This window comes from Aspergillus sydowii (assembly GCF_001890705.1).
Source record: "Aspergillus sydowii CBS 593.65 unplaced genomic scaffold ASPSYscaffold_5, whole genome shotgun sequence".
In the NCBI taxonomy this organism is placed as follows: domain Eukaryota; kingdom Fungi; phylum Ascomycota; class Eurotiomycetes; order Eurotiales; family Aspergillaceae; genus Aspergillus; species Aspergillus sydowii.
The window spans coordinates 501,977-528,024 of record NW_024467863.1 but is presented as its reverse complement, the minus strand read 5'-3'; the positions used below and the strand labels follow the sequence as shown (position 1 = coordinate 528,024).

The window sequence follows — 26,048 nt, the reverse complement described above, 5'->3', positions numbered from 1 at the left end:
ATCAAGATGAAATCAGACTGCAGAACCCCGAAGCCAGGTAATTCAGAGCTTTGCTGAGCGCCTGGCCACCTTTTTGGTTTTGCAAGGATGCTACATCCATCAAATGACATAACTTCGTGTGCGATTAAGGAACGCGCCGACCAACCCACCACCCTTTTCTTGTCAGTTCCCTCCACTTGCTGTTGCTGGTCTCCTCGATCTGCTCCACCCAGTCATCCAGATTCCAGAGCTAGGTATGCATTGGTGTTCTGGATTTATCTTCCACGTTCCCTGGGCTGTCACTTTGCATGGGCGGCCGACCACCGTTGCTGGTGCCTCCCGCTTGATGGAGACCACCCTGTGATCTGTTGCCTCTTCATAGCTTTTGTTTCCTCTAAATCGTCGTTCTCCTATTTCTAACCGTCAGTGTGCTTTTACCAGGCTTCACTGTTCCTCCACATCAAGTGGCGTTGTATCGTCGGATATCTCCATAATCGAAAGCATCGTGCCGTGATAGCGCGTCGACTCACGTCTCCATTCCCGAGCCGACTCACGACTTTCCACCCCCGCCTTTGAAAAGAGCACCTCCAATCAACCTTCCAACCCCCCGTGTCACTATCCTCGACCGTGGCGAAATTTTTGCGAGTCAACAAGTCGACTAGGGACACATGAGCTAACCCCACGCAACCTGAGGCAACAGCGGCAAGGAGCTCAATTCAATGAGTTCACATAAGGTCTGCCTCTCGGAGAACATTGGCTTCCACAAGCTCCAGATTCCTGGAAACCTGTCCTGAAGATATTCTCGTTCACAAAGGGCATCTCTTGATGGTTCAGCCGTTTCTTCTTTTTCATCACCTTTTCGCCTGATCAGCCTCGTCAGTACATTGTCCGTTCGGGGGTTCCCATTCGAGATGGCGTCCGAGATGGCGTCCAGTAGCAAGGACAAACAGCTTGCCTCAATAGCTCCCGGCCCTGGACCATTGCGAGAGATTCGGCCATTGACGAAGAACAAAAAGAGTTCCAGCGCATGCTTGCCTTGTAAACAGGCCAAGAGAAAGGTAACGTTCTTGAAGCACCAACTTCCTTGACCTAACCCCTTGAATCCCACAAATACCCTGCATGTCGCCACCAACTGTCGATTACATTCGATTGCGGTGCCTGCAAGCTAACGATAATTTCCCCCAACCGCAGTGCACTGGACGACCGGCTCCATGTAGAGCATGCGAGGCTACCAACGGCAACTGTGTGTTCAACGAACACCTTGACCTGCGACGGAAAATAGCAGCCCAGAAGGCGCAAGGCGACCTAGAACGCTACCAGAAACTGTTATGGGATCTCCTAGAATATCTGCGCACGGCAAACGACGAGCGGATATATCGGATTCTCGAAACCATACGCGCCGGTGGTGACGTCGAGAGGAATATCGCCCTTGTCATCCAGCCAGATCTCGCCGAGGGTTCGCCAGTTGATGACTTGGAAGTCGACACAAGTGACACCAGCTCAGACGACTATAGAGTTCGCAGGAAGGATTCGAGAATAACTGTTGAAAAGCTGTGTGATAACCCATTATTCCAAGTGCCATGCAAACCCTGGACGAAAGTGACGAAAGATGATCACCTCGTCTCTGGTTTAGTATCATTATATTTCACGTGGGATCATCCCCTTATGCAGGTGGTTGATCAGGAAATGTTCTTGCATGATATGACTGCTGGTGATCTTAGTTCAGAATTTTGCAGCCCTGTCCTTGTGAATAGTATTCTCGCGGTGGCCTGTGTAAGTTGCTTGTCCCTTTTGATCGGCTCACAGGTCTCTGACTTTCGACGAGACATATTCTCCTTACCCTGAGGTATACGCCCTGCCAGGTGATGTAGCTTCTCGAGGCCAGCATTTCTTCGAGGAAGCAGAGGCCCGTTGGAAAGCTGAAGAAGGCCGACCTTCTTTGGCGAATATTCAAGCTCTAGCGTTAATGAGCCACAAGTGAGTTATTCTGTAAAGGTCGTGAAATGCTATACATTAGCATATGCCAGGGTCCAGATGCTAACCAGCTGCAGCTTGAAACTCCATGGGAAGGATAATGCTAGCTGGCTTTATCTCAGACAAGCCGTCCAGCTCGGGCAGGACATTGGCCTTTTCAATACACCCAAGTCGAGGCATAATGACTGGGACCAGATGCCTGAACGTATCAGACATGCTAGTGCACAGACTGCTTGGAGTATCTTTATCCTGAACTCGTATGTGGCCCATGCCCAGGAAGTGTGAACCTCGTTGACTCTTTTCGTAGACAGTTGTCCATGGAGTCTCGCAAGTCCGCAAATCTCGGCGTTCCCAGGTTATCACTCGACCGAATAGACCACCTCCAAAAGGATGCACTTTGGATACCATACCACTCTCGTTCGAGCGATGTCGAGTTCCTCAAGAAGCCGGCTCTCCTTTGCATGTAATGGTTGGACTGGTCGGGTTGACCGAAACTATCATGGACATTCAGAATCTTTTTTTCGACAAAGCACTCGATCTTAGCATGAGTATCGACGAGTTGTGGAAGGAAGCAAGTTCGTTGCATCGGCGCCTTCAAGTATTTCTCGAGAGAATGGCGGACATCGAGGCGCCACCGGTTCCGCAAGTACTCTTTCTGCAGTAAGTTAAAAAGAACATGAGTTCACTGGACAAGATCTAAATTACTGCCGCAGTATCAGATGCCACGAAGTCATCATCATACTCTTCGAGACCCTTCTAGAGCAGCAAAACCTCACATCCTCCCTAGAGCCGTCGACAATCGAGGAAGCCAAGTCAAATCGGTTTCGTGCTGCCATCCAGATCGCTCACTATCTCCAAATATATCGCGACCATTATGAGCTGCCACAAACACCAAGTTTGATGTTTGGACCCGCGAAGAGTAGTGCCCTCGCATTACTTCCATTCCTGGGTGACGAGTCAGCCTACGTCGCGTTCAATGAGCTTTATGACTTCCTGGTAGCCTTCAGTACGAGATTTCCGGCAGCCAAGGCGACGAAATGCGAGATCGATGCTTTTATCCGCGACTCGGACATTCCGTTACCACTCGAGCTTGCCGGGGCAGCAGACCGCCGAGACTCAGAGTACTCGTAGTGGCTGGAAGGAGCGTATCTTGACGGCACGCGGACAACTATTCAAATGTGATGAAGCATGCACAGACAGCAATAGAGGCTCCCTTGAACTCGATGACTGAATATAGATTATAACTCGCGAAACTTTGGGCGGCAAAGTGTGGTGGTACTGGTAGCCAAGCATTGGCCGTGACGGCTCAGGGAGGTGAGGAGGGAGTCGAATTGGCGGAAACGTTCAGAGACAGGCACCCTAAAATTGGAAAACAGAGACAGCAGAATCATCAAACCAGTTAACCAAGTCAAAACACCGAGACGTCCACCAGCAGCGCCAAAGCCCAAACGAGAGACCTCGCTCCGGCCAACAACATACGGCCTCCAAACGCAGAAGCTGTGGTCTTTGGGCCCCCATCAAGACGATGGGAAAGACGTGCACGAGCCGTGAGACATCCGATCGTGGCAGCAGGGAGCTAATATAGGTACATAAGTAGGGGAATGGACAAGCAGTTGCATTCCTTTAGAACAGAGAACGACTGCTGAGCGAGTTGGCAGGCCTGATGTTAGGTGTGAATCATTATGGCGACTTTGGGATCCCTTTCTGGTATGATCTGGTTAAGTTCCGGATAAAGGATCCGCGGCGTCCAACAGGTCAGCCAGCTTGTCATTGGGACTCCACCCTCCTTCAGGAATCCTACCGACGTTTTTTTCATTTATATTCTACGTTTTGCAATGGATAAATAATATCGATTGAATATGACGTTTATCGAGAAATGAACCTAGTGCATCCTGGTTTTCTGCGCCCTTCGCAGGTTAGGTCAGCCAGCATTTGTGTTGAACAGCCCGTGATAGACGGATACGATCCGAACTACGGTCGTGTTTGAACGACATCCAAAGTCCAAAGTGACTACGCATTCCTAGCTTAAGTGAGAACTCCTTGTGCTATCGAGGGACTAATATCTTCGCTTTATGCCAGTGGGACTTAACGAGGCAAGCCGGTCTATTCTTATTGGACGTATTGTGGGCTGGAGCGAGCATTACAACCGGGAGATCTGGTCTCAATTGCCCACAGAAACCGCCCCCAGGAGTGCGATTGTTTTTGCGTAGGACTTCGGAGGATTAGAACGATCAATTGCTGTCGGGTGGGAGCGATTATATAGCACTCGATTAAATAGTTGAGCAGCAGAGAAGATATTGTCCGCTTTTCCAGTGTTGCCTTCATAGAAATCGTATTTCATGCACATATTTATTGTAATAATATGCACTCTTCCATCGTCCCTTCCGTTCAGCAGGTTTCCACCAGTTTGGCGTGGAGTCAAGTTTGTTGTAGATCGTGTCGCCAAGATGATGATAGTTGCTTTCTATAGGGCGGTGTGCATAACGCTGCACAGATGACTCAATTTTTCTGTATGCACAGATAAGATAAGCACAAATCGTCCAAGCGAAAACCCTCAAAATTCGATGCCGCCGAAACAGTCGAAATCCCACACCCCGAAACGCCGAGTCACGCCCGTCGTCCCCCCCGCCCCTGCTCCCTCCTCTTGCCGCCAATTTAGCAGGACAGATTCTGAACGAGATCTTCTGCCCAACATGTCCTACGAAGAGCGCGCCAATGCGCACCCCAACCTGAACGACGAGTCCGATGTTGAGGAGGAAGCGCTGGTCAACGACTACCGCGAGCAGGTCAACTTCGATGATGGCATGAGCGAGCTGGACCGGACTACATCACTGGGCGGTGCCTCCCAGACGCAGGACCTTCAGGCTCAGCTGGCTGCTGCTGCTACTCCTCTTGAGTACCAGGCCACTCTGGAGACTAAATTCGCGAGCTATGACAACTACTGCAGTCTTTTCCACTACATCCTGAACTCGGATGGGCCGGTGGAGTTGGAGGTTCCCTCTGTATGTTGCATTTTGTTTTTTTTTTTGATTTCATTTACAACAACACAATTTGAGATCCCCTTGTTCTCAATGTCCTCAGCACATTTTGTGTGGGCGGGGCTAGTGTTTTTTTGTGTTTGTTCGTGGCGTGCTAACATTATATCTTGATAGTACTACTGGGCTTGGGATGTCATCGACGAGTTCATCTATCAGTTCGAGTCGTTCTGCCGCTACCGCAACCGCGTCGCCCGCAGCGGCTCCAATGAAGAGGAGGCTCAACTTCTCCGTGAGAACCCCAACACCTGGGGTTGCTACTCGGTTCTCAACGTCCTTTACTCCCTCATCCAGAAGTCGCAGATCAACGAACAGCTTGCTGCGATGAAGCGTGGCGAAGACCCCGCGGCGTATGCTGGAGAGTATGGCTCCCGGCCTCTCTACAAGATGCTGGGATATTTCTCTATCATTGGACTGCTCCGCGTCCACTGCTTGCTCGGTGACTTCAGCCTCGCCCTCAAGACCCTCGACGACATTGAGATGAACAAGAAGGCCATGTTCGCCCGTGTCATGGCTGCCCATTTCACCACCTACTACTACGTTGGTTTCTCTTACATGATGACCCGCCGCTACGGCGACGCCATCCGCATGTTCAGCCACATCCTGGTCTATGTCTCCCGGACCAAGAATTTCCAGAAGGGCGGCAACAGCTACGATGCCATCGCCAAGAAGAACGACCAGATGTACGCCCTGATCGCCATCTGTGTCGCCCTCCACCCAACCCGCCTCGACGACACCATCCACTCTGCTCTCCGCGAGAAGTACGGCGAGCAGCTCCACCGCCTGCAGCAGGGCGGCCCCGACGCTCTCCCTCTCTTCGAGGAACTCTTCCGCTCCGCCTGCCCCAAGTTCATCAGCCCCACGCCCCCCGACTTCGACAACCCAGCCCTCAACGTCGACCCCGTCGACCACCACACCGCCATCTTCATGGACGAGGTCAAGAACACCCTGTACAACCCCACCATCCGCTCGTACCTCAAGCTGTACACAACAATGGACCTACAGAAGCTCGCTGGCTTCCTCGAGGTCGAGCCCGAGAAGCTCCGCTCTTGGCTGCTCATTAACAAGCAGCGCAGCCGCCAGGTCCGCTGGGTCGAGGGTGGTTTGTTGGATGGCGAGATTGTCAGCGCCAACGACCTGGACTACGCTCTTGAGAAGGATCTCATCCACGTTAGCGAGACCAAGGCCGGCCGCCGCCTCGTGGACTGGTACCTCCGCAACCTTGCTCGCGTATACTAAGCTACCTTACCCGCTTGCAAAAAGGTGTGTTAGGATGTTAACAAAAACAAACGGCGAGCTATTCACCACTTTACGAATGAATAATATACGTCTTATGTATGTAGACCGTACGGTCCTTTCGCATACCAAGCACGAACAAGGATAGGAGACATTGAACCAGGGGCGACTACAAGAGGATTTCGATTAAGTGGCGCCCCCCACGAACATCTTTACTCTTGCTAGCTAGCATCATGACCTTCCATCGCTCTCTCTTTTTTCGATATTTCAATTTTATTACGCTTACACGGTTGTTTTGCTTGCTAGTCTTCGGTACCTTCGTTTCGGTATGGAGCTAGTTAAGTTGGATGGAGTGACACAAAAGGAATTTTTTCTTTTTTTTTTTGCGAGGGATTTTCCAGTTATCTTGTCTTGCCATTTAACTTAAATGATTTGAGTCCAGAGATTCCACGGACTTTGTTTTCCTCGGTTGTCCCTGTTCGATATGTGTCATGTCCCCGGGGGTGTTGTGCACTCTGATCTGCGCAGCATATAAAAAACAGCTTTTCTGTATGTATGAAATGATGGGGTAGATAGAAAGAGAATACTATCGAAATCAAGAGATAACAATTATTTTATACAGCCGGCGGGTATAGTATATATATACTACTAATATTCTATCTAATAAACATGGTATACAAGAGTGAAGATTACACAACCAGTTCCTTCATTTTAAGGACACCCCTAATCAACAACATCAAAACTCGTCCCGCAGCCACAGCTACTCGTCGCACGCGGATTATCCACAATCTTGAATTGGCTCCCAATCAACTCCGTCGTGTAATCCACTGTGCTTCCAGACAAAAGCTCAAGCGAGGGTTCATCCATCACGACCTTGGCGCCACCAGCTGAGCCCCCGTCTTTTAACGGCTCGGCCTCAAATATCGTGTCTTCTTCTGCGTCGATCTTTGATGCGGGCTCGAGTGACATCATGTACTGGAACCCGTGGCACCCGCCACTGGTAACGGTGATTCGGAGGTGGTGGTAGGGGTTTTCATCCTTTGTGGCAGAGGGTGAGGAGGAAGGGTCGGTGATTTGACGGAGGCGCTGGTTTTGTTAGCATCGTTTAGCTTGAATAAACGCCATATGCATGAACAAAAAAAACATACAACAGCTGGGATTCGCATGTGGTCACCCACCATACTACTAACCAGCCGGCGTGTGGCTTAAGTACGGCTGAGCGGACGGGAAGCCCTGTTTTCCACACCCTGTGGTCGTATGTACTGGGTTTCTTTGGAAAACTGCTTTTGTAGCGCAGTGGCTTCCCAATTTATTTGCTCAAAAGAAGGATATCATATCATCCCGCAAGCATCCCGTACCCTCGCCACAGCCGTATGCGCCAACGCCAACAAACGCTAAATAAAAAACCACTTAAACACAACAGGGTCTGAGAACGTACATTTGCAGCTCGCTCAGAGATGCCAACCATCAACGTCTCCCCGTCCTCTCCAGCCCTCGGGTTCTGCGTAACTTGAGGGGCGGATGTCGGGGCGGAAGTGGAAAACGCTGAGCGCGGTTGAACGGCATTAAGCCATGTCGTTGAAGTTCTAGTTCTATATCCAGCGCATCGAACCCTCGAATTCCGTTGTCTCGGCGCAGAAGGGACGGTTGGCGTCCGGTATGAAGAATTGCAAAACGATGCGGAGAAACTCGGTGTCGGATTCGGCACGGGGGAAGAGAGCGCAGAGAATGTGGCCCGTGTAGGGCGAGGGCGTGATATCTGGCGGACGGCGGATGATAAAACTGGACGTGACATTCTGAATGTGTGTCTGGGTAGTTGTTTGGAAGATTCCCAGAGAATGTTGAGCGACAACTACCTTGGAGGCTTTATAATCATACAACTCGCATCGAAAGTTGCACCAATCCGCTTGCCGTGATTGGCCGGCAGCGTCGGGAAACTGCGGCAGAATAGATTTCCCGAAAATGAAGTCATATTACTAATATATACATAAACCTTTTATGCAGTGCATAGCTTAAACCGAGGGAGTGAGAGTATCGGACTTTCAGTCGAAAGCAAGAAAAAACCAAATTGACGTGTCGATATGACTGGATACCTCTGGCCTGTCAAAACCAGAGTTCTTATATGTAAAACGTGGATAGAGGCCAGCGTGGTTATCTAGGCGGAGAGCGTTGAAGGACTTATATCGCGGGGAATTCCATGTCACAACTTGCTTCTTAAGTTCCCAATATTTGCCGCCAAGAGGCGCCAATCCCATCTTTTCTAGAAACATAGTAAAAATATCGACAATTGGCAATATGGGTTCCCGGCTACACGCCCAGCAGATCAAGAATGCGCCACCCCTACCATACCAGGACGATAGCAGGGCCTTCACGAGGGAATACGCCGCTTCTTTAGACGCACACGACCACTTGAGCAAGTTCCGAGAAGAGTTCATTATTCCTTCAGCTAAAGACCTCAAAAGGAAGACGTTAGATCCCTCGCAAGGCAAGTACCGTTCTACTACCTGATACGCAAGTACCCCGCTGATCTTGCTAGCCTCCGATGAGCCCTCGGACGCGCGCTGCATCTATCTATGTGGTAACTCTTTGGGCGTTCAGCCCCGCAATACTCGAACGTATATCGAGTACTACTTGCGAACTTGGGCCATCAAAGGCGTAACAGGGCATTTCACCCATCATGACGATGAGCTGGTCCCACCATTTGTTGATGTCGACTCGGCAGGCGCAAAGCTCATGGCCCCAATTGTCGGAGCGCTGGAGAGCGAGGTGGCTGTCATGGGAAGTCTAACCACAAATTTACACTTATTGATGGCTAGTTTCTATCAGCCAACGCAGGAACGATACAAGATTATTATTGAAGGGAAAGCTTTCCCGAGTGACCACGTCGGTCCCCTAGAGCTTGTGATGTTGAATGTGGACTGACTATAATCACCCTAGTATGCTGTGGAATCGCAGATTCGGCACCATAATCTCCAGCCAAAAGATGCCTTGGTTCTTATTGAACCTCGAAACGCTGAGCGCCCTATTCTCGAAACTGAGCATATCCTTCGGGTTATCGATGAGCATGCCTCAAGCACGGCTCTTCTGCTTCTTTCTGCTATTCAGTACTATACTGGACAGTATTTTGATATCAACAAGATTACTGCTCACGCCCATTCCAAAGGTATTATGGTCGGCTGGGACTGTGCTCATGCTGCGGGAAATGTCGACCTGCAGCTACATGACTGGAACGTGGACTTTGCTGCGTGGTGCAATTACAAGTATCTTAACAGTGGCCCTGGAGGAATGGCGGGCATTTTCGTGCACGAGAAACATGGCGAGGTGAAGACGAATACGGCCGATGGCGAATTGGATGCATTCCGGCCCCGGCTTTCTGGTTGGTGGGGAGGCGACAAAGCTACCCGGTTTCTAATGGATAACCGTGCGAATATCATCCTTGAGCGCCTAGTGTGGTTGCTAACAGTGACCCAGGTTTCGTTCCCCAGAGCGGCGCCGCAGGCTATCAATTGTCGAACCCTTCGGTTCTTGACATGAATGCGGTTGTGGCGTCCTTGGAATTATTCAACCGAACATCTATGTCTGAGATTCGCCAACGTTCTCTTCAGCTTACGGGATATCTAGAACATCTTCTTCTGAAATACCCACTCGATGGGCTTTCTGACAGGCCTTTCACTATCATCACACCCTCGAACCCCTCAGAACGTGGTGCCCAGCTCAGTTTGCGTCTGAAACCGGGCCTCCTAGATGGTGTATTGGTGACACTGGAGGAACATGCGGTAGTGATTGATGAGAGGAAGCCGGATGTCATCAGGGTTGCACCCGCGCCCTTGTACAACACGTACGAGGAAGTGTGGCAGTTTTGCCACATCTTCTTAGAAGCTTGCCGTACGGCGGTGCAAGCTAAGGCCTAGGCCTGAATTTCCCTTGGCAGCTTACGAACGAAAACGGTATTGTAGAAGCGACTTGCAGAGCCAACATTCTTGTCCAGGTATAATATAAAATTATCCACCCCAAACACCCTCCCATTTTAACAGTACGTCCTAAAACTTAGCCAAAAGCAAAGTGAACAGTTTCCAACGGTTGCCGCTCCGACTCCCAAGCCAGCCAATCCGATCTCGTAGTCCTAGAAACATGTAAGTCAGTAGAACAACTCCCAAGACAGGCGCAACGAGCACATACGGCAAAAGCCCCATGGCATTAACCTTCCACACTCCCAATGCCAGCAGTACAAACTGCATGAGCACGTATACAGCCTTGACGAACAGCATCTTGCTCCGCAGAGTCTCCGATTCAAACTTCGCAAACACGCTGTTGGTGTTGATCAGGCCCTGGATGGGGCCTTTGAACAGCATGAACACCATCATGATGCTGAAGATTTGCAGGCTATTTCCGGACATGTACATCATGATCGCATTCATAGGGACTTGCTTCGATGGGGCGAGAGCAACTTCCCAGGCTTTTTTGAGCTTCAAAGTGTCGGTTTCGGCGGGCTTGGAGGGAGCGGCGGGGGCAGATTTTTCGGAGCGCTAGATGCGATATAGAGTTAGAAGATTGTATTCGTGTGAAATAATTGATTCTCTAGATGGTGTATAGGAGATACGTACACCTTTGCCGCCGGTCTTGCGGGAGAAGCCCGGGGGGTCGGGGATGCTGCTTGCTGAGCGCGACGTGGCGGGCGGCGGGGAGTTGAGCTCGGCAGCCCAGCTCGGGAGGGGCAGAGGAGGGAGGTCTTGCGAGGAACCCATCATGAGCAGGGTTGAGTGATTGATGATACCTAGGTAGCTGTGGGGAGCTCGAGTGCAGCTGGCAGGTTGGTGGTTGAAGGTTGACAGTCGCCTGGAAAATCAGGACGCAACCGAATTCTCCACAATTTCCTGGAATTGAATGGCGGAGTTGGCGCTTGGTCCACTCACGCTCCTGATTCTCAGTCTTGTCGCTGGATCTCCTTTCTCTCCAGATGATCGTTCTCTGCGCAATTGATGCCCTGCTTGATGTCCAGACGTTCGCTCTGACCAGGTATGAGTGCCCCCTGTGTCTGCGCTCACTTGTGCCACGCTGACCGTTCCGGCCGCTTCCAGTCTGAATCCGTCACTTTCGCCGTCACCGTCACCACAACTCAGGGAATGGACCTCTCGAAGCAACGTGCTCGCTAAGGAGTCGTCCTCGAAGCCAGTCGGGCTATATTGAACGCCTTTGCTGTCCGCCACGAGTTTTACGTGATTTGACGATCTACGGAGCTACACAAACTACAAGTCGGAAGTCCCGCACTCTCTAAGACCAAAAAGACCTGTCCCATTCGCTGCCGTCGAGCTATAAGCCACCATGAGTTCTGGTTCGGCCGGGGGAGATGCAAAGCTGTTCGCTAGGGTATGTGGGATTTTGCTGCTATATTTTTTCTTGTCGCACTGGCCTCCATCCAACGGGAGTCGCGCATGATATCTCGCCCCCTCCATTATCAGTCGCCGCATGACTTACCTCGCTATTTTCTTGGTCTTCATGCCCCCTCTTTGTTTTGAGTTCCGTTTATAATGCGGATCTGGAGCTGTGCACTCTGCTTCCGGATGAACCATTCTATTGCCGTCTCTACCCTGCATCCTCATGTTCATCGTACCTTACATACAAAGTACTAGTAGCTCACCACCATGGGTTCGCACTCCACAGGGCAAAGTCGCCGAGCTGCGACAAGAACTCAACAGCGGCGGCAAGAAAGACAAGAACCACTCGGCCAAGAAGATCGCTCTGAAGAAGATTGTCGCCAACATGACTATGAGTAATAACGATATGATCGCTTTGTTCCCGGACATTGTCGACTGTATGAATTTGCAGAGTTTAGAAATAAAGAAGATGTACGTTCCGGGCATCAGTTCAGGGGAGAAAACAGTGGCTGACGCTTGTCTTAGGTGCTTTTTATTCCTTGTCAACTACTCACGGATGAAGCCTGAAATCGCATTAAAGGCGCTGCCTATTTTGGTTAATGTACGAGACCCGGTTTACCTCCCCGGCCAAGGCTAACGGTATTATAGGATATGGATGCATCGAACCCACTTGTTCGCGCCTTAGCACTTCGAACAATCGCATATATTCACGTTCGAGAGTTTGTCGAGGCCACTGTTCAGCCGCTAAAGCGTCTGATGGGGGATATGGACCCCTACGTTCGCAAGACTGCCGCCTTCTGTGTTGCGAAACTCTATGAACATGATAAGAAGATGGTCGAAGCTTCTGACCTAATTGATCGACTGAATTCGATGCTGAAGGACGAGAATCCAACAGTCGTATCCAGCGTTCTGGCTTCATTGGTGGATATCTGGGGTCGGAGTGAAACCATATCTCTGACGATCGATTATTCGAGCGCGTCTAAGCTGGTATCTATTTTACCGGACTGTTCAGAGTAAGTTATGCGCGCTGCGTTTCCGTTGTATAATACTAAATCCACGCAGATGGGGCCAATCCTATATTTTGGAGGCCCTCATGTCCTATGTTCCCCAAGACTCCGCCGAAGCTCTTCTATTAGCGGAGCGTATTGCTCCCCGACTCTCTCACTCCAACTCTGCTGTCGTCCTCACCTCCATCCGCGTCATCCTTTACCTCATGAACTACATTGCAGACGAGCGGCATCTCACATCACTCTCAAAGAAGCTGTCACCACCTCTTGTGACGCTGCTGTCGAAACCGCCGGAGGTGCAATATCTAGTGCTCCGTAATGCCATACTTATCCTACAGAAGAGGCCAGAAGTTCTGCGAAACGACATCCGGGTCTTTTTCTGTAATTACAATGATCCCATCTATGTCAAGGTGACAAAGCTCGAGTTGATATTTATGTTGACCACCAAGGAAAACATCTCGGTTGTGCTGGCAGAACTGAGAGAGTGAGTTGGCCCATTCCAGGTATAGTGGGACGATTTGCTGATGGTTTTAGGTATGCAACCGAGATCGATGTTCACTTTGTACGCAAGGCTGTGCGTGCAATCGGGAAACTAGCCATCAAGATCGAGTCCGCTGCCAAGCAGTGTATCGACTGCCTCTTGGAATTGGTCAACGCAAAAGTGCCTTATATCGTGCAAGAGGCGACGGTTGTCATCCGCAACATCTTCCGCAAATACCCCAACCAGTACGAGAGTATCATCGGCCAAGTCATCCAGAACATCGACGAGCTGGATGAGCCAGAAGCCAAGGCAGCCATCATCTGGATCATAGGCCAATATGCAGACCGCATCGAAAACGCACCTGATCTCCTCCAGGACTATCTCGCCACTTTCCATGATGAAACCGTCGAAGTGCAACTCGCTCTCCTAACAGCAACCGTCAAGCTCTTCATCCAACGGCCAACAAAGGGACAGCAACTCGTTCCTGAGGTATTGAAATGGTGCACCGAGGAAACAGACGACCCTGACCTCCGCGACAGAGGATACATGTACTGGCGCCTTCTCTCTTCCGACCCAACCACAGCACGCCAAGTCGTCATGGGCCAGAAACCGCCCATCTCCGCAGAAAGCGAGAAACTCGACTCGCGCACCCTCGAAGAATTGTGCCTGAATGTCGGCACCCTCGCAACCGTCTACCTCAAGCCCGTCCAGCAGGTCTTCCGGGCCGCGCGCTCCCGACGCCTACAATACAGCCGCGCGCTCCAGAAACCACAGGAGGAATACGACGTTAATAACTGGCAAATCCCAACGCCTGTTCCAGGCCCTAACCCTGTAACCTCGCCAACCGCCGCTGCGAACGGATCAGCGACGACCGCAACGGGTAACTCAACTGCGGCCGTCGATGCAGCAGACAGCTACTTTAACAGCGTCGCCGTGGGCACGCAGCAGATGGCCGCGCTGGACCTAGGCGGTCGCGAGGACGGCGGGTTTGGTGGCGGCGGCGCCATGCAGACGCAGTATGTTGTCAATCAGAGCCAGCAGCAGGCTTATCAGCCTCACTTGGCTGGGGGAGCGGCGACGGGGGAGCTTTTATTACTGTGAATAGGGAAATTTTTCAGTTCTTGTATGTTTTGTATTTGTATTCCTGCACATTGTTGTAGCGATGTCGGCTTTAGACTAGGGGCTATTAGTTTACCTCTATGAGTAGTATTGATGGATCGATCAATCATGGCATTTCCTACTCTTTTGGAGTAAATGTGCGGGACCAATATATTATGTAGATGCAGATGTAAATAATCATAAGCCAATAGCAATAGGTATCTCAGTCTAATGAAGGAAGATAATACAGATGGAAATATAATAAGAGTCATAGGAAATCACTCATCATCAGTAACCTTCGCCAGCCCACCACGGCTCCGGCGAATACGCTCATCCAGACTATCCTCCTGGAGCTGGCGATGAAGCCCAGACATGAACTGACCCCGGTCCGTCCGCCGCTTGTCATCCTCCTCCCTCTGTTTCTCCTCAATCTCCGTGACTTCGGCGACGCGCGACCGACGGGTCTGCTCCATATCATGCGCGTTCGATTGCATCTCGGCGAGTCTGCGCTTGCGCTGCTCCTCCAGGTCCTGGGCGTGCTGGTCTGTATTTGGACGGGGGCCATTCGGCGCACGGTCTCGATTCCGGCCGAATGAGTCTGCGTCTCGCGGACCGCGGTTATCTCTCCGATCGCCGTTCCGGCTGTATCTATCCCTGCGAGAGTCCTGGTCACGCTCACGCTCACGCTCTCTGTCTCGGTCTCTCCTGTCGTCTCGGCGGCGGTCTGATCGAGGAGAGGCAGACCTGCGCGCAGATCGATCATACCGTTCGTCACGGTCCCGCCGGCTGCTCGAATGGTAGACCTTCTCTTCTCTTTCCTCTCTATCACCGTCGCGATCCCGATGGCTCCTCCGGTCGTCTCTGCGGCGGCGATCATCCCTGTCCTTATGCGGAGACCTCGACCTCGACCTCGAGCGGCGTCGATGCCGGTGACTGTGACTATGCCGATGCGAACGCGAATCACCATCCCCACTATCCCGTCTGCGGCGATGACTGCGCTCACGGTCCCGATCTCTATTCCGCTCCCTCCCCTCCTCCCTCTCCCGCTTCCTCACAGACTCCTTGACCGCAGTCTCATACGCCGCCTGCTCCCTCTTCTTAATCTCCAGCAATGGATCCGCCATAACCTTGACCATCGTATCGCGCGTATTATGCACAACAGGCGGCAGCGCCCCAGCCCCAGAACCAACACCAACCCCCGCGCCCTTCTCCAACTTCTTACTCTCCTCATTCTTCAGCAAAATCCCATCAATCCGGCGCTTCCCCAGTAAATACCCTTCCATCTCCTCAGCGACATGGCCCGACGCGCCCGACGGCTCCTGGTACATCCAGTCGACGCGGTTGTGCTGGCGCGCCCCGCCTGCGGTTTCTTGCAGGCGCTGCAATTCTTGGATCTGGCGCTCCTCGTCGCGCTCGCGCCGCAACTGGTCGACTTTCTTGCGCTCGTCCAGGGCGCGTTTTTCTTCGGACCAGACGCGCTCCTGATTTCGGAGGAGGGAGGGGTGCCATGATCTGTGGGTGGGTGGTTAGTTGATGTCTCTCTCTTTTGATTGGATTGGATGGGTTGATGGGTTTGGGGGTTTGGGGGTTTGGGATTGTAGGGATGATGGGGGATCGGAGTTGCTTACTTCTTCAAGTTCAGATCGCCACCCATTTTGAATTATTTGATGGAGGGACTGACTGTGAAGGTGTTGTTACTTCTTGGTGAGAGCTTGAGGTCGTCGCGGGCTGCCCGTCTGACGGGTTCCAGATTGGGAAATTTGAGGTCACGGGTTGCCACCGTTGCTGCCTGAGGCATTCACCCATAAATTGCTTGGCTCCTAGTATATACGGAGTACAGTCTGAGGATGAACCACAATCTGGGCCTTCCTTCTTCTACCAGGCCCTCAATGCAGTGAAATGTGTGGTATTCCGCTTCGTCAGGCACAAACCATTGCAAACTAACAATTTGGATCATTCCACTGCGCATAAACAAAGACCACCCCTCTGCCCAGACCGAGTCCGTGCATTAGTACAACCCCAGGACCAAGCCCGACGACTCTACTGGCCCGCTAAAGATGAATACGAGAGCTAATCAAACACGGTCGAGACGGACAAACCAACTGGCAGCTAGCTAGTCATCTTGCTCTCCAGTCCTCTAGTTCTACTGGTCGTCTGATTTCTAGTCCAGGCAAGCGTTGATAAACTCATCTAAACTCGAGTCGCGATTGGTGCATTTTTGGATCTTTCATGCAGGACCTCGTATTGACTTCAGCCTCTTCGCTTTTTGCTCTCGTGCGCTGAGCTAGGACAGGAATTGGCATGTGCTTCTGTTTTTAGATGGGGATTGGATTTTTCCTTAAAAAGAAAGAAAAGCTTCGCGCTTGTGTTATTGATTTCCTTCCCAACCCATCCATATATTGAATAACCAGGTAACCATTGAGTAGTCAGTCCAGAGATAGGCAAAATGCCGCACATAACCCTCCTCCTACTTTTACTCTTCCACACATTTTTCATCTCAGCACAATCCCAATCAAACAGAGTCCTCCTCCCCGGGTTCCCGATCCAAACCGAATATACAGGCGAAATAGTCCCGCGCCGCCTCTTCGACAATTTCAGCGCGTGCACAGCGAGCGATACCTGCGGCGAGTGTTTCGGGCTGGGCTATGTCCTCTGCGACGACGCGGGTTGCTTTAACCCGGACGATGGCGAGCAGTGCTGTAAGGGCGGGGCGATGTGTGTCGGGCGTGATGATTCGTGTTGCGAGGATGTATGTTATGTTTACTTGCGCACCCTACCCTATCCACTGTATGTGTACTGGAATTAACAAGATACGTCTATAGGGACCCGGCAAAGCAGGCAAAGACGGGGTCGTTTCCTCCTCAACCTCCTCGTCCTCTGATGAAGATGATGAAGACGAGGACGACGACGATTCAGGCGCCGTCTTCTGCGACGCAACCATGACAGGCGAAGAGTGCTGCTCGCAAGGCGGCAAGGACATCCACTGGTGCTCTGGGGAATTCCCAGCAAACCAATGCTACGATGCAACGGAGATGACGTGCTGCGAGGATGGGCATGTTTGCGCGGGCGATGACTGCTGTGATATTGTGGTATGTAACATGTATCCCATCCATATCCAAACGCTTAATACTCCTCCTGAGCTTCTGTGCTCCTGCGATGTGTGTGGATGGTTCTAATGAATGGTACTACTGTAGGATTCGAAGCCGACGACGCCGTGGGCTTCCGGGACGGCGAAGACTACGGATTCCAGCCCGACTTCGACTCCGACGGGGACTTCTGAAGGAACTGACGAGAGTGGGAGTGAGAGTGAGAATGAGACCGAGACTACGGGTTCTTCGACTGTACCGACTCCGAGTCCGACTGATGCGGCGGAAAAGCTGGCAGTTCGGGGAACAGTGGCGCTCATTGGGGCGGTTGCGGTGGGGATGCTGGTGCTGTAGATACGTAGGTACATAGGTACAGTATCTTATCGTGCTACGCCCGAGAAATTATCGAGATAAGCTAAAATTTACAAAAGATCAAGAAAATGGATAGATTGAAGAATATCGTAGTTCTTCAGATTGTAGTGAAGTAGAGCGGTAGAAGTAGAGTAGGCGTGGTATCAAAAGTCGTTATATAAAGTCATTCGCTCAGTTGGTTGGTTCGTAACTTGTCGCTTTTTTTTTGTGTTTTGCTTTTCTTTTTTCTTTTCGGTTTATTCCTCCAGCTGGACTTGATCGGCCATGAGGAGGACGGGGCCCTGGATGGCCTCGTAGGAGACCTTCATGCCCTCCTTGAGCGAGGAGTCGGCGCCGGCTATTGACTGGTGGCGCAGGATGAGCTCGCCGCCAAAATCTGAGGTGATGAAGCCGAAGCCCTGCTGGTCGTTGTACCACTTGACTGTTCCGTACTGGCGGTTGGACATGGTGTGTGCTGCAGACGTTAGTTAGTATGTGAAGGAATATATAGATGGAGGGACAGAGAGGAACATACACTGGGCGAAAGGAGTCTTGGTGAGGACGGGGAGAGTGGCAGTAGACATGATAGTGTTGGGAGTTTGTTTGATTGAGTTCTGATTGAGTTTGACTGATAGGCTGTAAATGCAAACAGTTCCAGTAACGAGGCACGAGGGTCTTTATAGTCTGGAGTATACGGAGGACACTGTTCCTGGCAACGGTGATATCATCCGGTTCTTTCCTTATCCCGCGGCGGGCTCCTACTTCTCCCGACTTGCCCGCTTCGGGAAGGCGCATCCTCAGTCTAGACCGAGTCGGTTCTGGTTCACTTTGTCAGTTCTGCACCTCCGACTGGTGCCAGAACCCCGCGGGTTTCACAACTGCAGCAGTGGGGTGCAGTGGCCGCTTGCTGGCCGGATATTGGCTGGCCGTTCCGATGTTGGACGCTGTGACGCCACTCCCGACTGATTTTCCCGAGGGAAGTCCGAGTCAGCCTTTTTCACCGGTGCACTGGCACTGAAGGATCGATAAGATAGGCATTTGGATTTAATTGTATGGTGGATGGTGGGTGGTCGCTGGTAGAGGATGGATGGGAGATGGTGGTGGCGGACGGGCTCAATGGCACTCGGAAAGTGCATCATGTTCTGTTCATCTTCACATTCGCAACCGCACCTCGGACCACCGGAGTCCTCGAAAATGACATCGAAAAATGACGCGACTGATGCAGTCCCCTCAAATTGTCGTTCCATTTCCATCCTATTTCCAATCTGCGGGGCCTGCATCTCTTGGCTCCTCAATTCGGCAAATTCACGCGTCGCCACTGCATATGATCACTGCATCGCTGCAATCACTGAGACCGAGTTACCTCCGGATTGATCTTTTGTTTGGAAGGAGGTTTAACGGTCTTTGTTTGGCAATGGCCAGGTTGACCGCCTCGACGGTTCGACTGTGTCAGTCTACTGTAGGTATCGCATGATGTTCACAGTCCAGACGAAAATGATGATCTCCATTCCCCGCATTCTCGTGGGGACTGACAAAATGACGCAGTAATGTTGTTGGAGGTACATCACTACGGAGCATTGCACCATGCACACCAGGCCCGGTGATCAGCAGGCTTGGTGCAAGCATGGATTTACCGGCCCGGAGAGATCACCGACTTCCCCGCTTTGCGAGCAAAGACTCTTGTTACTCGGACATGGGCCGGCGTCGTTGTGGGAGCTACCGCTCGCGGAGACTTGCAAAGTATGAAGAGTGCATCTCTAGAGTGTACCGGTACCTCACGGTATGCTTTTCAGACAAATGGACCCAATTCCATCATCTCATCAATCCCACATCTCATCGGTATTCCAGGCCAACTCCATGTATGATGATTCAATCTCCAATACGTATCAGCATGCTCTCAGCCATCAGTCCCAATAATCAACAAGCGAGCAAGCTACTATTAGTCAGTTGCGAATAAGTGAGAACTGAGAACCTTGGAGAATTATAAGAAGTCCTCAGGTCGAGTTCTGTGAGCTGTACAAAGACAGATCTGGAATGAGCGATTGTCCTATCCGATGATTCTTTATCCAGTAGGGACATAAAAACTGCCTCTATCCTCACCAGCTGGAGTTAGCATTTCCACCAAGTACTCGTTATTCCCAAACGAAACCTTATAACTCTGCATCACAACCACAGCCCCAGTTATGAGCGCGTCACCCATCGCTCGCTCCATGTTCGTGGACAAGATGGACTACTCTATTCTCTTGCTACAGGTGACCAAGAAACTATACCAGGCCCAAACTGAGGACGAGGATCGTGTTCTCAATTCTCATGAGGCGGGGTTCATAGGGTTCATATTGAACCACCTTCCCTGGGAGACTAACGATGTCTCGCAGGTGTTGAATGTAGGAGAACAAAGTGAAGAGCAGGAGCAAGAACCTGCTGATGAGAAAGCACCGGCTGGTGAGTCGAAGTAGTGTTTTCGGGGGTTATCATGTAGGGTCAAATCTAGCAATGCCTGGCATAAAGACGGTGGGCTTGTTTCGTATGCTATTGTTTAATGCACGCTTCTATTTCGATGTCCAATTCCTATTCCTTAATTTCTTGGCTTATTCATTAATCATTACCTAATTTCATTATCCACTGCCTGTTCCTTTACTCATTTGTTCATCGTATCTACTGTTTATCTCGCTGTCATATGTACTGGCCTTTCAACGACCCCTCTTTATATTTGAACCTTGTTTTGGTCCCTCGGTCTATAATTTCTTTGTTTTTTGCCTTATCCCTTATTTTCCATTGCCTTGATCGTTGTCAAGCCTATTCAGAGACTTATCACCAACAAAGAGAATAAAACTTAACCTACAATGAACCCCTCAGATGCCCTGTATTGCAAAAATACCAGAAACCTAGCACCAGTGCTTCAAAAACTTAACAACGGATACCTTAGAGCAGTACGGCAGGGGGAAATTTACAAAAAACCATAAAATCCTTCCATACAATGAAACAACAAAGCGGTGGTGTAGAGGTGTAGAACCAACAAAGGTATTATTAAAAGATTCAATATGTCGGATACGCCAAAGGTCTCTCTCCCCTCAGCCACTTTACCGCAGATAAGCGGCTAACTGGTCTGAAACCATCTCCGCCTAAGTAGCCATTGGCACTTTTAGCTTGAAGCCCTGGAGCTAACCTAGCCTACATTGGTCCCAGACAGGCATGCTTTGTACATGTGATGGCCAGGAAAGAGTACCCTCCTCAGCAACTAGGAGGCTACTCAGAACCGGAGATTGGGAATATCTCATCCCAAAGAAAGAAGAGAGCACAGCATATTAAACCTCAAAGGGCAGTGAGAAGCACTAGACAACTAGTCAAGTAGAGGAGAATCTTATTACCAGGCGACAATATAAGAAGGTGTAATAACGCAACAGCGGAGCGGAGCGGGACAGGACAAAGCGTGTCCTGAGAAAGATTATGTGGTTCTATCTGTTCAGTGCCGAGTGGTTGAAAGAACGATCAGTTGGGAAGAAGACAAGGAGGCGGGCGTCCATACCCTAGGCGAGTGGACTGGATGAATCTTGGTGAAGGCATGAAAATAGAAATGTACATACGCAAGCATACAAAACGATGTACCCCGTTTATGTCGGCTCTGAGGTTCATGATGTTCTACATGCGTAGCAGGGCTCGTGATTATGAGTTTGATATAGTAGTGGCAACACTGCGAGCACCACCGCAGGCCATATCAACCCGGTTGTGAGTTATCCCACACGTAACATTTATGTCCCTGCTTTCCAATACTCTGACCTGGCTACTTTCGGATCAGCCTGTGGCTATCTCGTTGGATACTACGCAAAACTCGCGGCCCTTAATCTAGAACAGATCCGATATAAACCTACCAATCCCCGTGTACTATCTGCTCGGAAAATATACCAGTTTGAATGAAAATCTACTGTAAAGTGTAAGATGGTTAACCAGGGCCAGGTTGTTGGTCGGAACAGCGAGGCCTCTTTGTCTCTCCCTCGTACACCAGCCTATATATGGGTTTCTAAAGATCCCGATTCTTCATACTAATGTGAAGAACTGGACTCCGGAGTCACCCGTGACCCTTAGGCTAGATTCTAGCTGCCAATCACATCCAGAGGCGTAAGAATATAATGACATTAAATATCAACCAGCCAGACATCACGGACAGGAGGAGGTTACCAAGTCAACCCTGCTGAGACCTGCACAAAGTATGTTTCGAGTAAACAAGCATTTTGACAATATTTACTTTCTTCTTTACCATTCTCTCCTTTTTACTTATTGGATATGAAACTATGCAGGGTATGCTATTCACACAAAGCAAGATGGGCATTTGAAAGAAATGCACAGAATGCAATGAACAAAAGTACCACGAGACAAGCACTATGAGACCAATAAAATGAAAATTGAAGATTTCAACTGCGTGCCTTGGACCCGTGCACCTGGACCCATGGAAATGGGAGAAAGACGGTGGATGGGAGGCAGAATTCATAAGAGATTCCAACAGGGGGTGTGCGCCTATATAAATGTCCATGACTCCCGTTTAGAGTCTGTCCTCATTCTCAACACTCTACTACCGTTCTCAAGCAGATAACCTGGACTGTCGAAGTAAAGATGGGTCGTACCAACAAAGTTCCTCAGATCGGGCAGGACTTTGCCGGCTGGTATCATGCACCTAGCGGGAAGCGATATTACGGACGAGGCACGATAAACGAAAGGGGCTATACCCACGACGGTAGCATTTACTGGCGTGTCTGCCCTACAGGGGTACGCCCTCTCACCAAATTCGACTGCTGCAGCACCTCCGACGAGGAAGAACTCTTGCGCGAGCCAGACGAAGATGAACCCGTTCGCACTTATGGCAGAACTGGCCTTGATCACGAATTCGTGGACCCCTACGTGAATGACATGAAAAAAAGTATCATGCCTGAGGAGGACTGGCCCTGGCATTTAAGACCCTTTACGGATAGAAACTGTAATTACTCATTCCGGTGGAGAACTGTGCCAGACCCTTCGCGCGCTGCTGAATTCGGCCGGAAAACGCCTGGGCTGTATGTGACTGCGAATCGCATGAATTATGTAGGGGTTGGAAGGGCGCTGAAGCCCAAGATGCTGGGCAAGGAGGCAAAGAGTTCTCTTGTGATGCCTATCCCTGGTAAGACTGATGGTCTATACCAGTTTTTCGACCGCGAGCGCGGTAACAATATCCCATTCTGGGATATGCCCCGTGCTCCGTACCCTCGGTGGGAGAGTGGGAAAGCAATCAACAGGGAGAAATGGCATGCCTGGTTCGACAACCGTCCTCACGCTGCGATGATGCCCCGACTCGACGATGAGCATCTCGGTGCGTACATTGCGCCTGATGGACACTGGTATATCGGCAAGGGCAAGGTTGTTGCGACTGGGCTTAATCAAGAGCGTCGTGGGTTTGTCTATGTCGAACCACAGCCAGGCAACGAGCATAACTTTGTACACCCTTTCACCGAAGAGCCAATGGCCGATTTTGCTGCTTGTCCGCGCCCTGGCGAGGGACGGCTAGTTACCGGACAAGAAGGCGAAAAAGAGCGCCATGATGCAGAGCAGGAACTGGCCATTTTGAAAGACGGGCCTGCTTGGAGTCGCTGGCGATCTTTCCCGCGTATTGAACGCATCCCTGAGCTCGGCGAAGAGTATCCTGGACTATATCGCCCGCCAAAGGCGCCTAAGCGTGAGATCTATCTCGGGGTGGGCAAGGTGATTAAAGCAGGAACTACTGATCGAGGCCGTGTCTTTGTTGAATCGGTTCCAATACCAGACAAGAAAGAGGGTAATTACCAGTTCTTTGACCCGTTCACAGGCAAAGATATGCCTGATGAATACCTCCCATGATGTGCTGGCAAATTCGCTGGCAAAGTTCTTACTGTCGTTCATTACTACTTTGTTATGTATTAGATTGTTGATGTTGATGTTGTATTGAAATTGAAATTGCAATGGATATAATTAAAAAGACTCATGAATATGCTTATAATAAAGGGTTGAACCATCGTTGTAGCTTTTCTTTAAACTTAGGGTGCATAATGTGGTTGATCGCCCAGTTCCAGCTGTATAAGTACAAAGCACAGCCCCATCGGCTTCAACTCGTCCCAAATAGGAAGTGCTTGCGGCCCGCCTACATCGGATGTTGATTCCTCCGAACCACAACCAAATTATTTCATGACTGGCTGGAGCTATCAGATCCACCTTTACAATCGGCCGGATCCTGATCCTGATCCATTGCTATTTAGGCAGCCGTCGCCTGCTGCTGCCACTTGTAAACCCACGTCAAAATGTTCATGAGATTTGCCAGTTAGTAGCTCATGGCTTACATAGTACGATACTGACCAGAGAGCAGGCCCCAATGAGCGCCGCACAATTAGTCGCGAAGACTTAGGGTTCTACAATGCCGTTGTCATCGGCGCAACCTACGAATTCGCCGGTCAAGATACCGACATCAGCTCCGCAGAATCCTTCATTCAGCCCCTGAAACACTGCATCTTCGAGCACCCATACTTGGGCGTGATAATCAAAGACAAGCATACAGAGAAGCCATTCTTCGAAGCAGTGTCGAGCCTCGACCTGAACAACCACATCTCAGTCATCCACAACCACCACGACGGCTGGAAGGAGGACGGCCATGGCAATGTCGACGACCGGAAAAAAGACGGCCAAGGCAATGCTTCCGAGACAAAAACCATAGAGAGATTCCTCCTCCCAGTCCTCGACCGCCCCTGGCCAGCCGATATCCCACCCTGGCGCATCGTCGTCCTCCCCCTCACTCCTGGAAAAAGCCCTAAAACAACCCGCTGCTTCATCGCCTTCTCCTTCTCCCACGCCCTGGGCGATGGCATGTCCGGGCTCGCCTTCCACCGCTCATTCCTGAATGCGTGGAACAATCAATCCACCGCGGACGAGAAACCATCTTTTATAGTAACATCACCAAAAACCCCCCTCCCACCACCATTCGACACCCCCTCCCGTCTCCCCATCTCCTGGTCCTACCTCCTAGCCCCCCTCCTCGCCGCATGCCTCCCCAAATTCCTAAACGACCTGCTCGGCCTGCGCGCATCAACAAGCACCCTCAACGCCGGGACATGGACAGGGCCGCCCATGTTCTTCGATCCGGAAACGCGCAACAGCAGCAGCCGACTGTACCTGCTTGAGATTGAGGAACCGCTTGTGCGGAATGCACTGGCGGTGTCGAGAGCCCATGGGTCGAAACTCACGGCGACGATGCACCAGATGATTGTGCGTGCGCTGAGCAGGGTTATCCCGGATAGAGAGATTACAGATTTTGTCTCGGGGACTGCGATTGATATGCGTGGTTCGATTGGTGTGCCGGGGTATACGTGGGGGTTGTATGTAAACGGGACCCATGACATCCATCCGCGTATAGAACTCGATGGAGAGGCCGAGGTACAGGCACAGGCCCAGGCACACTCGACATTCTCCGATGAGATGTGGAAAGCTGCGAGGTTAATGACGAAGGAACTAGCTGAATCCGCAACGAGGCTTCAAGACCAGGCTATTGGGTTGCTGAGGTACGCACCCAGTATCCGGGGCTGGACGGCGAAGAAGATGGGTGAGCGGAGGGACTGTTCGTACCGGATGAGCAATTTGCTGGCATTTGATGGAGATACTGGGCAGGGATGCGGAGGCAAAATTAGCAAGGTTATATTTGCAACTCCGGCGGATGCTACGGGGTCGCCGCTGGCGTTTGATATTGTCAGTTTGAAAGGGGGGAGTTTGGTTTGTTCTGTTGGGTGGCAGGCTGGGGCTTTAGGGGTGCCTCTTGAGGAGGAGAATAAGTTTGTAGAGGACATTTGTTTGTCAATTAGGGCAGACTTTGAGGGGTTGAGGATGTGATTGTTGTTATACTGGGTTGAGAGATGTTCATTTCTGCTGATGTCCGAGTTAGGGCTGGCTCTTGCCTTGACAGGGCGTGCTATTAACATATAGGCTTTTAATCTAAGTACTCAATAAGGGATTAGACACTACTAATCAAGTCATTGCATCATAAATTATTGCTTTAGAGATAATAGTTAACAGTTCAGAGAGCTTATAGTCAAAGCTGGGTTGATATTGGCCGATGAATGCAGAGAAGGGGATCAGATTTAACGTTATCTGATCAGAGCTGATAATCAGTCACTTCTTTAAACAAAGAACCATATACTAGTTACCATGAGCTATGGCGTAGTACTGCCTGATATCCGATACCAATCTCGGCGCCGAGTGAAGCCTAATCTTGGCCATCTGCACGGTAAACTTGAAGTGCCAATGAAAAGGTCGTACACTTGGCAGTCAGGAATGAAGCCATATTCGGACAAACCAAGAGGAGGCGTCCGTATTCATATCTTGGCCGGTGACAAGGCTGAAAATGCCCTAGGCCCTATAAGAGGAGAAAGGAGGCCTCCTTT

General features: G+C 50.7%; 11 protein-coding genes across 11 annotated transcripts; 7 read left to right on the top strand and 4 right to left on the bottom strand.

The window, feature by feature from the left end:
• Positions 1 to 902: 902 nt before the first annotated feature.
• On the top strand, positions 903 to 3,084 carry ASPSYDRAFT_57857 (putative C6 transcription factor; the record flags this gene model as incomplete). Its single annotated transcript, XM_040849441.1, has 7 exons — positions 903 to 1,037; positions 1,171 to 1,752; positions 1,805 to 1,956; positions 2,031 to 2,210; positions 2,261 to 2,370; positions 2,400 to 2,613; positions 2,667 to 3,084. The coding sequence occupies 7 exons, from the start codon at positions 903 to 905 to the stop codon at positions 3,082 to 3,084; spliced, it is 1,791 nt and encodes a 596-aa protein (XP_040702390.1).
• A 1,413-nt stretch (positions 3,085 to 4,497) lies between these two features.
• On the top strand, positions 4,498 to 6,686 carry ASPSYDRAFT_44957 (putative eukaryotic translation initiation factor 3 subunit EifCl). Its single transcript, XM_040846942.1, has 2 exons — positions 4,498 to 4,955; positions 5,106 to 6,686. The coding sequence occupies exons 1-2, from the start codon at positions 4,518 to 4,520 to the stop codon at positions 6,225 to 6,227; spliced, it is 1,560 nt and encodes a 519-aa protein (XP_040702389.1). The 5' UTR covers positions 4,498 to 4,517; the 3' UTR covers positions 6,228 to 6,686.
• A 261-nt stretch (positions 6,687 to 6,947) lies between these two features.
• On the bottom strand, positions 6,948 to 8,019 carry ASPSYDRAFT_57855 (HesB/IscA family protein; the record flags this gene model as incomplete). Its single annotated transcript, XM_040849440.1, has 2 exons — positions 6,948 to 7,310; positions 7,663 to 8,019. 2 exons carry the CDS (start codon positions 8,017 to 8,019, stop codon positions 6,948 to 6,950), a joined length of 720 nt encoding a protein of 239 aa, XP_040702388.1.
• A 500-nt stretch (positions 8,020 to 8,519) lies between these two features.
• On the top strand, positions 8,520 to 10,135 carry bna5-1 (kynureninase; the record flags this gene model as incomplete). Its single annotated transcript, XM_040849439.1, has 4 exons — positions 8,520 to 8,718; positions 8,761 to 9,107; positions 9,162 to 9,645; positions 9,696 to 10,135. The coding sequence occupies 4 exons, from the start codon at positions 8,520 to 8,522 to the stop codon at positions 10,133 to 10,135; spliced, it is 1,470 nt and encodes a 489-aa protein (XP_040702387.1).
• A 68-nt stretch (positions 10,136 to 10,203) lies between these two features.
• Positions 10,204 to 11,397, bottom strand: ASPSYDRAFT_956606 (ER membrane protein complex subunit 4). The gene is made up of 3 exons (XM_040853145.1): positions 10,829 to 11,397; positions 10,404 to 10,750; positions 10,204 to 10,347 (listed from the first exon to the last, which is right to left on the bottom strand). The coding sequence occupies exons 1-3, from the start codon at positions 10,970 to 10,972 to the stop codon at positions 10,272 to 10,274; spliced, it is 567 nt and encodes a 188-aa protein (XP_040702386.1). The 5' UTR covers positions 10,973 to 11,397; the 3' UTR covers positions 10,204 to 10,271.
• Positions 11,398 to 11,617: 220 nt separating this feature from the next.
• Positions 11,618 to 14,326, top strand: ASPSYDRAFT_956729 (putative AP-2 adaptor complex subunit beta). The gene is made up of 5 exons (XM_040853148.1): positions 11,618 to 12,070; positions 12,125 to 12,200; positions 12,248 to 12,612; positions 12,662 to 13,090; positions 13,141 to 14,326. Exons 1-5 carry the CDS (start codon positions 11,823 to 11,825, stop codon positions 14,186 to 14,188), a joined length of 2,166 nt encoding a protein of 721 aa, XP_040702385.1. The 5' UTR covers positions 11,618 to 11,822; the 3' UTR covers positions 14,189 to 14,326.
• Positions 14,327 to 14,463: 137 nt separating this feature from the next.
• Positions 14,464 to 15,839, bottom strand: cwc25 (U2-type spliceosomal complex subunit CWC25; the record flags this gene model as incomplete). Its single annotated transcript, XM_040852148.1, has 2 exons — positions 14,464 to 15,697; positions 15,814 to 15,839. 2 exons carry the CDS (start codon positions 15,837 to 15,839, stop codon positions 14,464 to 14,466), a joined length of 1,260 nt encoding a protein of 419 aa, XP_040702384.1.
• A 316-nt stretch (positions 15,840 to 16,155) lies between these two features.
• ASPSYDRAFT_44950 (uncharacterized protein) lies at positions 16,156 to 17,716 on the top strand. Its single transcript, XM_040846941.1, has 3 exons — positions 16,156 to 16,934; positions 17,008 to 17,274; positions 17,380 to 17,716. Exons 1-3 carry the CDS (start codon positions 16,632 to 16,634, stop codon positions 17,623 to 17,625), a joined length of 816 nt encoding a protein of 271 aa, XP_040702383.1. The 5' UTR covers positions 16,156 to 16,631; the 3' UTR covers positions 17,626 to 17,716.
• On the bottom strand, positions 17,411 to 18,259 carry ASPSYDRAFT_44949 (cold-shock protein). Its single transcript, XM_040846940.1, has 2 exons — positions 18,158 to 18,259; positions 17,411 to 18,097 (listed from the first exon to the last, which is right to left on the bottom strand). The coding sequence occupies exons 1-2, from the start codon at positions 18,204 to 18,206 to the stop codon at positions 17,880 to 17,882; spliced, it is 267 nt and encodes an 88-aa protein (XP_040702382.1). The 5' UTR covers positions 18,207 to 18,259; the 3' UTR covers positions 17,411 to 17,879.
• A 3,971-nt stretch (positions 18,260 to 22,230) lies between these two features.
• ASPSYDRAFT_89315 (uncharacterized protein) lies at positions 22,231 to 23,484 on the top strand (the record flags this gene model as incomplete). The annotated part of the gene is made up of 1 exon (XM_040852147.1): positions 22,231 to 23,484. The coding sequence occupies one exon, from the start codon at positions 22,231 to 22,233 to the stop codon at positions 23,482 to 23,484; it is 1,254 nt and encodes a 417-aa protein (XP_040702381.1).
• A 414-nt stretch (positions 23,485 to 23,898) lies between these two features.
• ASPSYDRAFT_132211 (uncharacterized protein) lies at positions 23,899 to 25,644 on the top strand. Its single transcript, XM_040840598.1, has 2 exons — positions 23,899 to 23,940; positions 23,987 to 25,644. The coding sequence occupies exons 1-2, from the start codon at positions 23,922 to 23,924 to the stop codon at positions 25,495 to 25,497; spliced, it is 1,530 nt and encodes a 509-aa protein (XP_040702380.1). The 5' UTR covers positions 23,899 to 23,921; the 3' UTR covers positions 25,498 to 25,644.
• Positions 25,645 to 26,048: the final 404 nt, after the last annotated feature.

Excerpts from the sequence above, each read along its gene's own strand:
- ASPSYDRAFT_44957 (XM_040846942.1), top strand. The coding sequence starts at position 4,518 with ATGCCGCCGAAACAGTCGAAATCCCACACCCCGAAACGCCGAGTCACG. Across the intron at positions 4,956-5,105 it reads TGGAGTTGGAGGTTCCCTCT|TACTACTGGGCTTGGGATGT; the intron begins GTATGTTGCATT and ends ATATCTTGATAG.
- ASPSYDRAFT_956606 (XM_040853145.1), bottom strand. The coding sequence starts at position 10,972 with ATGATGGGTTCCTCGCAAGACCTCCCTCCTCTGCCCCTCCCGAGCTGG. Across the intron at positions 10,751-10,828 it reads GCAAGACCGGCGGCAAAGGT|CGCTCCGAAAAATCTGCCCC; the intron begins GTACGTATCTCC and ends TATCGCATCTAG. Across the intron at positions 10,348-10,403 it reads AATGCCATGGGGCTTTTGCC|GACTACGAGATCGGATTGGC; the intron begins GTATGTGCTCGT and ends ACATGTTTCTAG.
- ASPSYDRAFT_956729 (XM_040853148.1), top strand. The coding sequence starts at position 11,823 with ATGTTCATCGTACCTTACATACAAAGTACTAGTAGCTCACCACCATGG. Across the intron at positions 12,613-12,661 it reads ATTTTACCGGACTGTTCAGA|ATGGGGCCAATCCTATATTT; the intron begins GTAAGTTATGCG and ends AAATCCACGCAG. Across the intron at positions 13,091-13,140 it reads GTGCTGGCAGAACTGAGAGA|GTATGCAACCGAGATCGATG; the intron begins GTGAGTTGGCCC and ends TGATGGTTTTAG.
- ASPSYDRAFT_44950 (XM_040846941.1), top strand. The coding sequence starts at position 16,632 with ATGCCGCACATAACCCTCCTCCTACTTTTACTCTTCCACACATTTTTC. Across the intron at positions 16,935-17,007 it reads ATGATTCGTGTTGCGAGGAT|GGACCCGGCAAAGCAGGCAA; the intron begins GTATGTTATGTT and ends ATACGTCTATAG. Across the intron at positions 17,275-17,379 it reads ATGACTGCTGTGATATTGTG|GATTCGAAGCCGACGACGCC; the intron begins GTATGTAACATG and ends GTACTACTGTAG.
- ASPSYDRAFT_44949 (XM_040846940.1), bottom strand. The coding sequence starts at position 18,206 with ATGTCTACTGCCACTCTCCCCGTCCTCACCAAGACTCCTTTCGCCCAG. Across the intron at positions 18,098-18,157 it reads CAAGACTCCTTTCGCCCAGT|CACACACCATGTCCAACCGC; the intron begins GTATGTTCCTCT and ends TAACGTCTGCAG.